At 57.2% G+C, this 12,465-nt stretch overlaps 4 protein-coding genes across 4 annotated transcripts; 2 read left to right on the top strand and 2 right to left on the bottom strand.

The window, feature by feature from the left end:
• Nucleotides 1-763: 763 nt before the first annotated feature.
• On the top strand, nt 764-1,625 carry MFIFM68171_00544 (Cytidine deaminase; the record flags this gene model as incomplete). The annotated part of the gene is made up of 3 exons (XM_071055966.1): nt 764-1,140; nt 1,410-1,491; nt 1,551-1,625. The coding sequence occupies 3 exons, from the start codon at nt 764-766 to the stop codon at nt 1,623-1,625; spliced, it is 534 nt and encodes a 177-aa protein (XP_070912067.1).
• A 466-nt stretch (nt 1,626-2,091) lies between these two features.
• MFIFM68171_00543 (E3 ubiquitin-protein ligase ZNRF2) lies at nt 2,092-4,125 on the bottom strand (the record flags this gene model as incomplete). The annotated part of the gene is made up of 3 exons (XM_071055965.1): nt 2,092-2,775; nt 2,866-3,223; nt 3,278-4,125. The coding sequence occupies 3 exons, from the start codon at nt 4,123-4,125 to the stop codon at nt 2,092-2,094; spliced, it is 1,890 nt and encodes a 629-aa protein (XP_070912066.1).
• Nucleotides 4,126-7,937: 3,812 nt separating this feature from the next.
• Nucleotides 7,938-8,348, bottom strand: MFIFM68171_00542 (uncharacterized protein; the record flags this gene model as incomplete). The annotated part of the gene is made up of 1 exon (XM_071055964.1): nt 7,938-8,348. The coding sequence occupies one exon, from the start codon at nt 8,346-8,348 to the stop codon at nt 7,938-7,940; it is 411 nt and encodes a 136-aa protein (XP_070912065.1).
• A 2,944-nt stretch (nt 8,349-11,292) lies between these two features.
• Nucleotides 11,293-12,337, top strand: MFIFM68171_00541 (Cylicin I; the record flags this gene model as incomplete). Its single annotated transcript, XM_071055963.1, has 2 exons — nt 11,293-11,559; nt 11,621-12,337. 2 exons carry the CDS (start codon nt 11,293-11,295, stop codon nt 12,335-12,337), a joined length of 984 nt encoding a protein of 327 aa, XP_070912064.1.
• Nucleotides 12,338-12,465: the final 128 nt, after the last annotated feature.

The following is a 12,465-nucleotide window of genomic DNA, read 5'->3' as shown; positions in this document are numbered from 1 at the left end:
CCCTCGGTTTGTATTATCCGACGGACGCTTGATTCTACACTTAAAGAAAAGGCCATCCACTTTGAAATTCTAGAAGCAACCTGAGAATATTAAGGAAGCAATATTTACACGCATCATGATGCCCCCTTTTCTTGCTTGGTGCCTCCGCTTACCTTGCAGTGACAAGCCCGTTATGGGTAGTTTTAGCAGCGGAGCACCGTGAATCTAGAGCCTTCTCATCGGACACGAAGCCGGCAAGCCAGGGTTACAAATCCCATGACCCATTCCGATCCAAGAAGTCTCGCTCCGGCCCGCCTCGTAAAGAGGACCAGACAAATGTGGGAGCAGGAAAAGGTGACCTCATGACCACGCACAGCGGCGATCGCCGGACTTGGCCATGCCAAGAGCACCCGATAAGATAGTCGGGGCGGATAGCGGCGGGATGGCGGGGCGGTACTGTAGCTCCTAGGAAGATCCGGGGTAGCTCTAAGCCAGGGAGCTCGTCTTAACCTATGTTGTCACTTGTAAAGCAAGCCTGGGAGAAACCATAAGACAACGCGGCTTTGCAGTCCGTCTCCTAATAAATCTTGGCTCCGCTTGAGCATTTGTCTTGGAGCCTGTCCTCGTTTATTATTCAACACGTCAATCACACCCGTAATCGCCCTCCCCCCTTACCCCTACCCCCCAACCCTCCTTATCCGCTCCTCCAAGACCTACCCGACCCTCCATTAGCTCAACCAGCACCTTTCACAAAAAAAAAAAAAAAAAAAAAAAAAAAAAAAAAATGGCCCCTTCCGCAGCGACCCAGACACCGCCCGTCCTCTCGTCCACTTCCGACTCGGACGTCTCCCAGACATGCGCCGCCCACCGCCTCACTCAGGCCGAGTTCCACACGCTCCGCGAGCGCGCCCAGGCCAACAAGGCGCGCGCCTACTGCCCGTACAGCCGGTTCCGCGTGGGCGCGGCGCTGCTGGCCGGCGACGGGGCCGTGGTGGACGGGGCCAACGTCGAGAACGCGAGCTACCCGGTGACGACGTGCGCCGAGCGGGTGGCCTTTGGCCGCGCCGTGACCGACGGCCACCACCGCGCCGGGTTCCGCGCCGTCGCCGTCGCCACTGACCTCGCCTCACCGGGGAGCCCGTGCGGTATGTGCCGGCAGTGGTGAGTCGCTCTTGTTTCTTTTCTTTTCCTTTCTTTTCTTTTCTTTTCTTTTCTTTTCTTTTCTTTTCTTTTCTTTTCTTTTCTTTTTATTTTTTTTCTTTTTTTTTTTCTTCTTTTCCTTTACCCTCACCCTCCATCCCCTAGTGGTGGGTTTCTTGGCCCCGGGGACCGCGCAAGGGAATCATTCCCCTAATTGAATGTGGGACCTTGATTTACTGACCGGGAGCGGCGTGCCCCAATGGGCTTGTGTCCGCGTGCATTTTTTTTAGTATCCGCGAGTTCTGTGATCTGAGCGTGCCCATCATCATGTTCGACAAGGACAGCAACTTTTGCGTCATGAAGCTGGAGGAGGTGAGCATATCTTCTCTTCGGTTGGTCCCCTGTAGACTGCCGCTGATGGTCCGTCTTAGCTTCTTCCCCTGTCGTTCGGGCCCGACGCACTAGGAGTTCCCGACCCTTCGAAGCCGCATGTCGGCAAGGCATAAAAATACATCTTTTTTTTTTTTTTTTTTTTTTTTTTTTTTCTCTGGTAGCATAGGCGAGCATAGGGGCATCTTGGTCGTAGTAAACGGGCATTTGGGTCTGATAGTGTAAGTGACTGGAGATTCAGGGGAATTCATAGCACTAGAGGCATGGAGCAATCCTGTCTGCGAAAATAAAGAGATGATTCCGTCGAGCAGCATGCTCTCCATAGAGAAAAGTCGCGAGCGGTTCGTCACCGGATTCGTTATTTTACTACTGATGCATGCATGACTCTCAATGCGCTTCAACAGATGAGATTCTTGCATCTGCCTCTTCCAACCATGAAATTGCTCAAGCGCTGGGCATGATCGTGCCCTCTACAATGTATATTCGCTCGCCAAGCGACAAATTACCCTTCGCTACCAGAGACATCCATCGGAACCCTTTAAAAATCATCTAGGCATGGTCCAACATACCCACAACACTCCCCTAATACCCAAACCCATCATGCTGGTGCATGGGACACCTCCCCGGGTGCCTCTCCCACCAAGCCGCAATACACCTCCTATGGAACCGACAGAGACACTCCAACCTCGCCATTGCCACGCCCACCTCAAACTCCTCGAGGCAAATCGTGCACTCTGCCGAGTCGACACAGTCCTTCTCGGTCGCCGTATAGGGGAACATGCCTGTCCGCCGTGGCGGCATCGGTGGCAGGGGCGACTCCCCACCGTCCGTACCGCCCGTCGACAAGCCGCCGCCGCCTCCGCCATACCTGCTGTGTGAAGTAATGCATGTATTGATGTGTGACTCACGCAGCGTCTCAAAGTTGGCCAGCGTGCGTGGCGGGAGCTCCCGGTGGCAAACCGGGCACTCGTCCTCCTCGGCGATTTGGGGCTGTGGAACGGGGATCGGCGGCAGTCGGCGGTTGACGGCCGGGGACGGAGAGGATGGCCCGGCAGATGAGGAAGAGGAAGAAGCCGAGGGGCCGGCTGCATTCCCTACGTCCAGCAGTGATCGGTACCTTGCGGCCATGCCTGGGTAGAGGTGGTGAGCCTGTGACGGCGCGGGCGGGTGGTAGTACGCCGGCGGCGTGCCCGAGAGGATGCGACTCTCGGTGTTCTGGGCATATGCGAGACCAGACGACCGCGTGGAGGATGGCGCGCCGGGTTGCTGTGGGTTTTGTTTAATCTCAGCGTTACACCACCACCGGGACAGCAGTCTGGAAAGGGTGAGTCCTAGGCGACAGACGCGCCGACATACCATGGTGACACTCCGGCTCCTGCCGTGCGAGTCATTCGCAGGCCCGGTGCCAAAGTATAAGCTCCACCTGTTGAAGACAGGGTTGTTGTCGGACTGAAGCGTTGGACCAAGGTTGCCGTGCGCCATAGGTTGCGCTGTCTGAGTCTGCGGCGGAGCCGTGTTGGGATCGGGGACGCAGGGATTGCATAGCCTGACCCTCTCTCCGCCGCCAAAATCGGGATACCACGTCTGGCTGTCAAGGAGAGAGATAGGTCTCTGGGCCATGTGGCGCGGCGCACCCGGCGGCTGAACAATGTACTGATACGGGATTGTGATGCGATGTGGTGAGCACGAGTTGCACACCACGCGGCCACATTTGCTATGATAGGAGTAAGCTTTTAGATCACGGATTCACACGTCTCGCGGCACCCACCGGCAGTGATGCTTCCTAACAAAGATGCTGAACTGAGTGTGGCATATCGGGCAGTACGTCACTTCGGCATCCGGCTGCCATCTCGGCAACACAAATTCTGAAGGGCCTCCGCGCTCGGTCCCTGTTGATAAAGGAGCGGACGGCCCAGGCGTCGAAGCTGTTGGAGAAGCCGCAGCAGGCGCAGTCGGGCCTGCAGCTTGTAGTCCGGCGGTAGCCCTACTGCTTCTCGGTATCGTGCCGGGACTGGGTAATGTAGGTTCTCTGCTCCCACCGCTCTCGCCGCGGCTTCCGTTCGCCGCCTGCGGTTCGGATTCGACTCGGCTCGAGGACAGCACCGGAGAGCGATCAATCAGAATTATCGGACGGTCAGCGGAGTTTGCCCTCTGCACTGGTCGTCCTCTCGTATCATGCGGTCGTTCTTCTTCTCTTCCCGTACTCGTGCTTGTCCCGTGAAGACGCGTGTCCGGCAGATCTGGCGAAGGAGACCGAGTTGATCGATGGTCCTCACTCTGGGCTTCGTCCCCACTCAACGGCGACACCGCGCCCGGGTCCGGCCCGTCTTCGGCATTTTCCGATCCCATATTTCCCTCTTCATGGTGCTCGTCCTCTAGCTCATCTTGCTCATGGTCGGATAGCGCCCGCTCGACTACATGTGAAGGACAATCAAAGTAGCGCGAGCACTCCTGGTCGTGGTATCGTGTCGTCCGCCACCGACACACGGCTGCGTGTTGTGTAGTTAGCCTATCATTATGGCCACCCCCATTGAAGCTGCTGGACGGCGAGGCACTACTACTATGGATAGGCGCGTCCGGCGGTAGCGAGGGGCCTGCGCCGTCACGAGTCGCCATGGCGGCTGCGGCTGCAGCACATCCGGTGAGGCTGTCGCGGAGGCTTCTTCTTGGATAGTTCTCTCGAAAAAAGGGTGCCTCGAATCCGATGATACGGCTCGCGATCTCCTGTTCCTGCGTGGCTTTGGTCTTCGTTGGTGTGTAAGCCTCGTGCGAGAGCGGCGCGGGGAGGTCGGTTCGCGGTCGAGAAACAGAAATACAACAAAGCAGCACGGATGGAGCAAATGGAAATGATGTAGGTAAACAAGGGCGCGAGAAGACAACCGGGCTTGGAGCCGTCTGAGCGACTATCCGTCTACGGGTCAAGGCGTCGTTGGTGCATACCGGCGTTTGCCGCCTGCCCTATCGTCATAGATCAACGAGGCTGTCGGATCGCGGCAAACGAGAGCGCAAGCGCGCTGCTTTGGGCGTCTCGCCTGGTCCCCGCACCTCTAGTCCCCCGGTGTTGCCGTCGTATATTTTGTTGGTGTCGCCTGCTTTCTCGTCAACCCCAGAATTCGCGAAATTGGGATGTAGGTACGGTTGGTACGGTTGGTACGGTACGGTTACTAGGTGGCGGCACGGGGCTGTGGAGGGGCAACCGTCCAAAACGGCCGGCGAGCTCAGCCAGGGCTGCCTTGCCGGCCAGCCAGGATCAGGCATGGCAAATCAATGTGGGGACATTGCTGTTGGAATACCTTATCGCGCCTTATCTCTAACGTTCCGGCTACCAGCTACCGGCCGCAGGAGGACTGCGGGGCACACCTTCCCGAGAAATGGGGATCAACGTCCACTATTTGGACCCGTCGAGATTCCCGTTAATTCCCGGTATTAATACGCCGATGCGTGTCTCTCATCAGGTGTCTCGAGCATACCTCACCCATGCTAGTTTGGAGCTTACAACTCGTCGAACCCCCCCCAGCTCTTGCATGACGCTACGAGCCGGCAACACGCATACATAGCCCTTGATGCCCCACGACCCACGCTTCTCCGGTCCTCCACTATCCAGACGCTTCCGATGCTATCGTCGGCTGCCGCCCACTCTTCCGACGTCGGGCGTGTCCCGGTTCCGTCAGAGCCAGAGGGGACGTTGCGGGAGTCAGCTGAAAGCCATCCCACGCCCGGTTTAACGGCCAGCACACGTCGGTTGTCTCGGTGCTGCTGCTGGCCGCCCTCCATCTCGTCTCTAGGTCGTTCTTTGCCATGCCTGGCTATTCGCCGGCTGCCTGCCTGCTGTAGATTTGTGTCGAGTTCCCGGTCACAGCCATGATTCATTGTACGGTGACCGACGCGTGCAAAAGACCGGCGAGCCAACTCTGCCCGAGGAGGGACCGCCACGACATATTTCTAGCAACCATACTCTCCGAACACGGCATGCCCGCGATTGGCTAGTTGCGATCGAGTCTATCATTCCAAGCCCTCCGTACGCATGGAGCAGCTCCCAAGTTGGCAGTCGTCATCTTGGTCCAGTAATCGCCGCACTCAACATAGCCTGCGGCAGTAAACGAACCCTTCCGGAGGCGATGGCGGTACGCAAGCAGACAGCATAGACCCGGACGTGTGCCCTCCATGCTTGTAGGATGTCACAAGGCTCGGCCCGGGGACAGGCCATGCGCGTCAGGCCGCGGGTTCCGAGTTCAGCCAGTGACTAGAAGGCACCTGGCGATCGTCTGCGGTGGCCAGCCACCTCTCCAAAGGACTTCTCACGGGACTCGGAGGCTGCTCCCCGGTAACAACGTGGCGAACCGTGAATCAGGCGGCGATGCCGCCCAGTTGCGCATCCCAGGAGCCCTGGGGTGTGTCGCAAGGACGTGGCATTGGGCCCGAGTTGCCGGTAACCAACACCGCTGAACAACCACTTCTCCAACTTGGTCTTTTTTATTTTTATTTATTTTTCTTTTTTCTCAGCTACCCCCAAGGCGGCCAAGCCTCGATATCTTGTTGTCGCCCAAAGAGACCTCCACGAGCTCGCCACGGCCTGCTCATTTCTCTATCCAGTGAGCCGCCATGGAAACCCGTCTGGAGGCGCCAGTGGGCCAAGATCTTCCGGGCACGTACGTCACCTAGCATTTACCTGCGGGAGGAGCAATTGATATGAGAGACTTGCACGGCCTTCCATGTGGCAAAGGAAGCGACGGTGCGCATGAAGGGTCCAGAAGGCAGCTAGAAAAAAAGGACGCACATGAGCCGCCGCCTCCTTGTATGGGCCCGGCCGAACAAACGACTCGAGGCTTTCCGTATTACAATGTGAGAGATCATCTGAGATACATAACAGCCAAGACGGTTCAACATGAGTGTCTGCCCAGTGTCGCCCCTACCAGGGACCCCGTCACCGCCAGGGCCTCCCTCAGGGATAAGGTCGGGCGGTATAAAGCTATCACTCTCACTACCACCCCGAGGAACTACCAAGGACCCGCACCGTCATCACCATCTTTAGCAGCAGCAGCATCACCGCCGAACCGAAACGGGCAGTCCAAAAGAATCTCATCAACCCTGACCCCACCGAGCGGCGGATCCCATCACCGTCCATAACTTTCCCTCCAACCGTCAACCCAACCTCAAAAAAGGTATGTATCGTAGTATAGCCCTTTAGTAGTCCTCACCTGTGGTCATACTGATTGATCGTCACCCACTGCTAGGCCCAAACGGACAAGCAAGTCCGCCACCAAGAGGGATGGCCATGAAACTGTGCAATCACTCCACCGTCCACGGCTGTTCCGAGGTGACATCCGCGGACAAGGCCCTCTGCAAACCCTGTGAGGAAAATCAATGCGGTTATAATAACCCCTGAGGTATTGGAGGGGCCACAACACATTATGGGTCTTTTGAGCTTGCCCTCCTCATGGTTGCGGTGGGCAACTCCTTTTTGTAGCTAATTAACTTTTTTGGGGGGGGAGGGGGGGAGAGAGGAGGGGAGGCCGGATTGCCTATACGGATAGTAGACTGGAGTATTACTTTTGTGAGGCGTTGGGTTTGGAGCGGGTAGATACCTCAAGGTTACATGTCCCAAGTAGAGCGTAATGCGATCAAAAGAGGTTTAGATTCCTTGGTGCACTCTTTGAAAATGGAGTTGAGGCGTGGTTCGCAAATGTCCGGTGAGGTCGACCAGGTTCCTCGTGTGAACCGTTAATGACTACGACGACACAAGTTTACAACTTGGAGGCAGTTCTAGGCAGCCGCTTGTTTCGGGCCTATAACCCACTTCTCTGGCGTTTTACGGATCGGCGTGTGGCCGGCATGTCAAGTCCAACCCTTGCGGCTGATGTAATGATCAGCAACCGTCTCCCGCGTAGATCATGACTAACGAGGCGCTTATTAGTGGTTTGTCGCGACTCGACCTAAATAAATTATTACTCAACACATGTTTCCACCCAACAGAATGAAGGCAACTGTGGGCAAAAGACTGGTGGGTTTATTTATCATTTTCATTTCGTGCCCGAGGCATGCGCGGTTGCCATCAAATTTTGCAAAATCGCAAAAGACCCCGAGTGAACTCCCGCGCCGATAATGCCACATAAGCCACGCCGTTAAGGGCCATCGCTTCTTGTCTAAATAACCAACATTGCCAGCCAGTAGCCCATTTTCTGAAGGAACTAGTGAGGTGCCCTGAGAATGCCGAATCATTGTCCCTTCTCTCTCTCTCTCTCTCTCCCCGCTCTCTCTCGCTCAAGATAAAAAAAATAAAACCCCAAGCCTTGCTTCCCCTGGGAATTAAGTGATATGGACCATGATCGAATCGAAGTACCAAAATAAGGTGGGTCCCGGTGCAGCCGTTGTTCATGACAGGTAGGTAGGTGATGTAAATGTCGTCCAAAATCTGACGCGGTTGTTGCTTAAGCCAGGAGAGCAACACCGGCGCCGAGAGCGCCGAGTAGCAGAGCAGGCTGGATGAAGAGACCGGCCGCACCGGCCGTGGCGATGCTGGTGGGAGCCTGCGTCTGCGAGCCGGTGGGGATGACCTGGCCCGATGTCCCGGTGATCACGGGACGGGAGCTGGAGAGGATGAAGGACGAGCTGGCGGTAGGACCGACAGTGCTGGTCGAGTTGGACAGCGGGAAGGTCCAGGTTGTCGTGGTCGAGGTGGTGGTTTCGGTGCGTCCCGGGCAGTTGGTGGCGGTCGGGTTGCACTCGGTGATGGTGACCGTCTTGGTCAGGGTCTGGGTCGACGTGGTGGTGCTGTCGACCTCAGCAGCGACCATGGACAGGCCAGCGGCCAGGACGGCGATGATGCTCTTGAGCTGCATTTTGGCTGACTGCGGTGGTGTTCAGGGATGATGACGGGGCTTGTAATTCCGGAGTCGTGCGCGCTGAGAATATCGTGCCGGAAAGATGAGAGATCAACGAGACCGGCGTTTGCTTTGACGAATGCAGAAGACTGTCAAGTTGATCAGAGGAACGACGGTTAAAAGAGCGTAAGGCTGACGCCGGAATAGAAAAGCAAAAGAGCGTGGGCAGCTGCTGGGACGGCACTGTGAGGGAGAGGGGAAAGGGAGGAAGGAGCGCGGAGCGGCTGGCGGGAGTGGGCATCGTCCTTTTTAGGGCCCCCGAATGGCACAGAATTTGGTTGGCGGCGCGCCCTGACACAGCGCCCATGTTCTGTGCCGGATGGCGCCTGCTGGGGAGCCTGCTGGGGATCCCACTGGGGACGACGGCACCAACCGGGATTGGGGCTGTTGCCACACCCTGCTTCCGTACCTTGCAGGCGCGAAAAGCTGGGAACCCACTTCGTGAAGCGACCCATCCCCATTGGCCACCGAGCGCTCAATCTGCAAGGAACAGACAAGCACCGGCCAGTCGTTTTGGAGACTGTGGGCATCATAACTTGGCATTCTCACCATCCTTGCTTCAATCTGAACTGTGGACGAGACAAGTGGGCGACCTGTTGTACGTAGTACGGCCTTGGGCAGCAGTGGGCAACAGCTCATTCGGATGACAGCATCCTGCAGAAATCTGCGCGGATTTTCTGATTGCCACGTTTCGATACATGTTTCTTTTTGTTCGGTAGAGTAATCTATATCTTAGTCATGCCCGACAAACACTCGGCCGCAGAATTCTGCGCACGCTCTTCCTGCCAGGGCAGGCTTCCTGCTGCTGCGGTGTTGAGGCGGCCAGGGTCTGACACCGCCGCCCGCGGGTGACAAAAAAAGCTCTTGTGAGAAAACCGGAGGGTCAGACGAAGCGCACACGACCGCGTCACGGTCACGGCGGCGACGGGCACAACAGGAAACCCCTACCATCCGCAGTGCGAAAGCACCACATGATTTTTGCGTTCGTTCGAGATGAGACGGGGGTCGTGATGAAGGGTCCCAGCATCGTTGCCGTGGGGCATGAAACCAACCATCAAAATGAAGGTGGCCCGAGTGGCAGCGGAACAAGCGCTTGGCAGAAGGTTATTTCAATGGTGGGATTTCGAGCCAGGGCAACCCAAGCCGACAAGAACCCCCTTTCAATCTCCATTGATTGCTGGTCCACCGCCCTCTGGGGTCCTCTGGGGTTGGCCTTGCCAGAACTAGAAGGAGTGGGCGTCGTTATCACGAGCGAAATGTCGCTAATGAAGCTATCATGACCCATCTTCCGATTCGATTCATTCCCCCGCGAGCCGTCTCCATGGCAAAATTCTGCGGTATGGGCCGTCGTCAAGGTGAGGGTGGACCTCCTATGGCCTAGGCCTGGTGTCTCCGCGCCTCCACGCTGCTCATCATCGCATACATGGCTGTCGTTTTGCCGATCTTGAAGGCTCTAGTCCGGCCGTCACCGAGCTCGGAAATCGTCCGGGGTTCCGCCGTGGCGCATCCGCGACGGTTGCAACTGCAGCAGCAACCATAGCAGCAACAGACGCAACCAAGTGAACATCTGATGCGGCATTCTGGACTGTCGTCCATTCCAGTTTGAAACTGTGGTCTGATTGTTGATTGGCACCTTTTGTCGTCCTCAACACCGGTCGGCTGCGCTCCATCTGATGATCGCCGGTCGCCTCCAGGGGTCGGTCCATCCTTTTCTAGCCTGCCCAGCCTGGGCAGCCACTCCTGCCTTTTCCTTGCTCTAGGCTGTTCTTGGACGGAGTACTGTTCGAGCGAGATGTGTAGCCGTGTCAGGGTGTCCTCAGCGAATAATGACAACGCCTTCAAGCCATCCGTTTCCTGCCGTAGTGGAAGTTCTACGTTCGAGCTCTGGGTGCGCCGGTGACTGGACGCCTTGGCCTTGTGCTTTCTCGGCCTCTTCCTGGGCATCACCGGAAACAGAAAACCAAGCATGCACATAGTTGCAGGGGACGAGGGTGCAGATGAGGGATGAAGAATGAAGAATTGCCCTCAACTGCAGTTATCGACCTTCCCGGCAAGGAAACACTATATAGACTTTCCAGAGGCTGCGTTTGCTAGCATCATGAGGCGCGCTCAACTCCTTTGTTTCCCGCTGACCGGTCTTTGCTGTTGAGCGAACCCACCGTACTTCTCTTAAGACACTTCTGCAAGCAATCGCCGAGTACAGCAAATTGCCGGGGCGCGGAAGAACAAGCCGCGAGGTCGCACTGACAGCATTAGATGCGAGACCAATGTGTCTCGCGATTGTCGCAATCATGGCCAGGGAAGAGAGCTTTGTCTCAAAAGACTGTGACGATCCCCCAAATCAGCGTCTCATTCGCCATGCCAGCACGGTCAATAAGAGATATATGGTCGTATCTCTTCCCCCTGTTTTATCGAGCAATGTCCCGTAGATAGGGGGAAGATTAAGCAGACGTCAAACCTTTGGATCAACGCTGAGGACTTGGGCTGATAATGTCTTGCCGACGGCAGTGGAATTGCCGTTAGACCCCTCGTTTCATCCCTTTCTAGTCAACCGCGTTGCGCACTATATGCTGCTCGGCCACATCGCTACGCAGCAAGCCAGAGAGCGTCATTGGGTTGCGAGAGGAAACAGCAGCTGCTTTTGCTTTTCTCTGCGCAATCTCGCATCTCGCTAGTCGCCATCTGCCCCAGCGACGCCCCTCTTCAGCTACCCCGCAAAGGTAATCAGCTAGGCGAGCAACAACCCCCTTTTAGCTCTCTAGGTACAGTAGAGTACATACCTGCCTAGAGACCCGACACTTGGAGCTCGGCAATCAAGAGCTCGAGAGACATCTGGCCTAGAGAAGGGAGAATGGAGAGCCTGCCCGAAGAAGTCAATCACAGCGGGGGACAAGTGAGCATCATGGCGTCCGAAGGCACTGAAGCCAAGTCGTACTCGACCGACCCCGCGCTCTACATATACACGTCGCTGACGGCCGGCTCGTCGCACATTGTCACGGCCACGTCGCGGCTCGAGACGATTCTGCGCGCCAACCGCGTGCCCTTCAAGGCCATCGACCTTGCGACCGATGAGAAGGCGCGTATGCTATGGGGTCGACGCGCCGGCAAGGACGCCGGCGGCCGCCAGCGCAAGCTCCCCGGCCTGGTTCAGATGGGCATGGTCCTAGGTGTATGTCGCATTTCCCCTTATTGACTCCTCCTACAGACCCCCCGCTAACACGGGGCCCAAGGATCTCGTCGAAATCGAAGAATGGAACGAGTACGGCGAGCTCAAGGAGCACGTCACCTTCTACTACGACGAGTTCACCCAGCCGCCCATCAGCCAGGCCCCGAAACCCGCCCCCCCAGCAGCTCCAGCAGCGGCAGCAGCAACCGCGTCCTCCAAACCAGCCGTTCCCCCCGCGGCCCCAGCACCGGTGCCCCCGCCGGCGCCCGCACCAAAGACGGCGCAACCACCCAAGACGACCACCCTCCCCGTCCGAAGCATAGCCGAAGAAGCCGCCCAAAAAGCAAAGCAAGTCCACCTGCAGAGCCTCCGGGATAAGGTCCATGGCAAGGGCTCACCCACATCCCCCTCAACAACCACACCCATTCCCACGACCACAACATCCCCTACCTCCGCGCCTCCAGCGGCGGCGGCGGCGGCAGCAGCAGTAGCCGGCCTGCAGTCCCCGACGTCGTCCGGGTGGAAAGGCCCGGGCGCCGACATCAGCAGCGCGACGACGCTCCTCCAGAGCCCCAAGTCGACGGGCTGGAAGCCGACAGACGTGGAAGCGCCCGTGACCGAGCTGCACGGGTCCGTGGTGGAGCCGGCGTCGGCCGAGGAGATCGCGGCGGTGGAGCAGGCCGAGACGATCAGGGAGGAGCCTGAGGAGGAAGAGGAGGAGGAAGAGGAGGACGAAGAGGAGGACGAAGAGGAAGAGGAGGAGAAGGCGAAGGGGAAATAGAATCCACATGGAAGAGGAGGAGGAGGGATGAGCGGGAGAGCGGAGAGCATAGCTTTTTGTAATCGGTTTGATTGGCGCGGATGATTCTAATATCGGTTGTCTATCTATTTGTGGTTTTACTGCAATTC

The sequence above is a fragment of the Madurella fahalii genome (assembly GCF_045866475.1).
Source record: "Madurella fahalii IFM 68171 DNA, scaffold_1, whole genome shotgun sequence".
NCBI lineage: Eukaryota > Fungi > Ascomycota > Sordariomycetes > Sordariales > Madurella > Madurella fahalii.
Note: the sequence above shows the minus strand (reverse complement) of the source record. Positions and strands in the feature narration are given on the sequence as shown.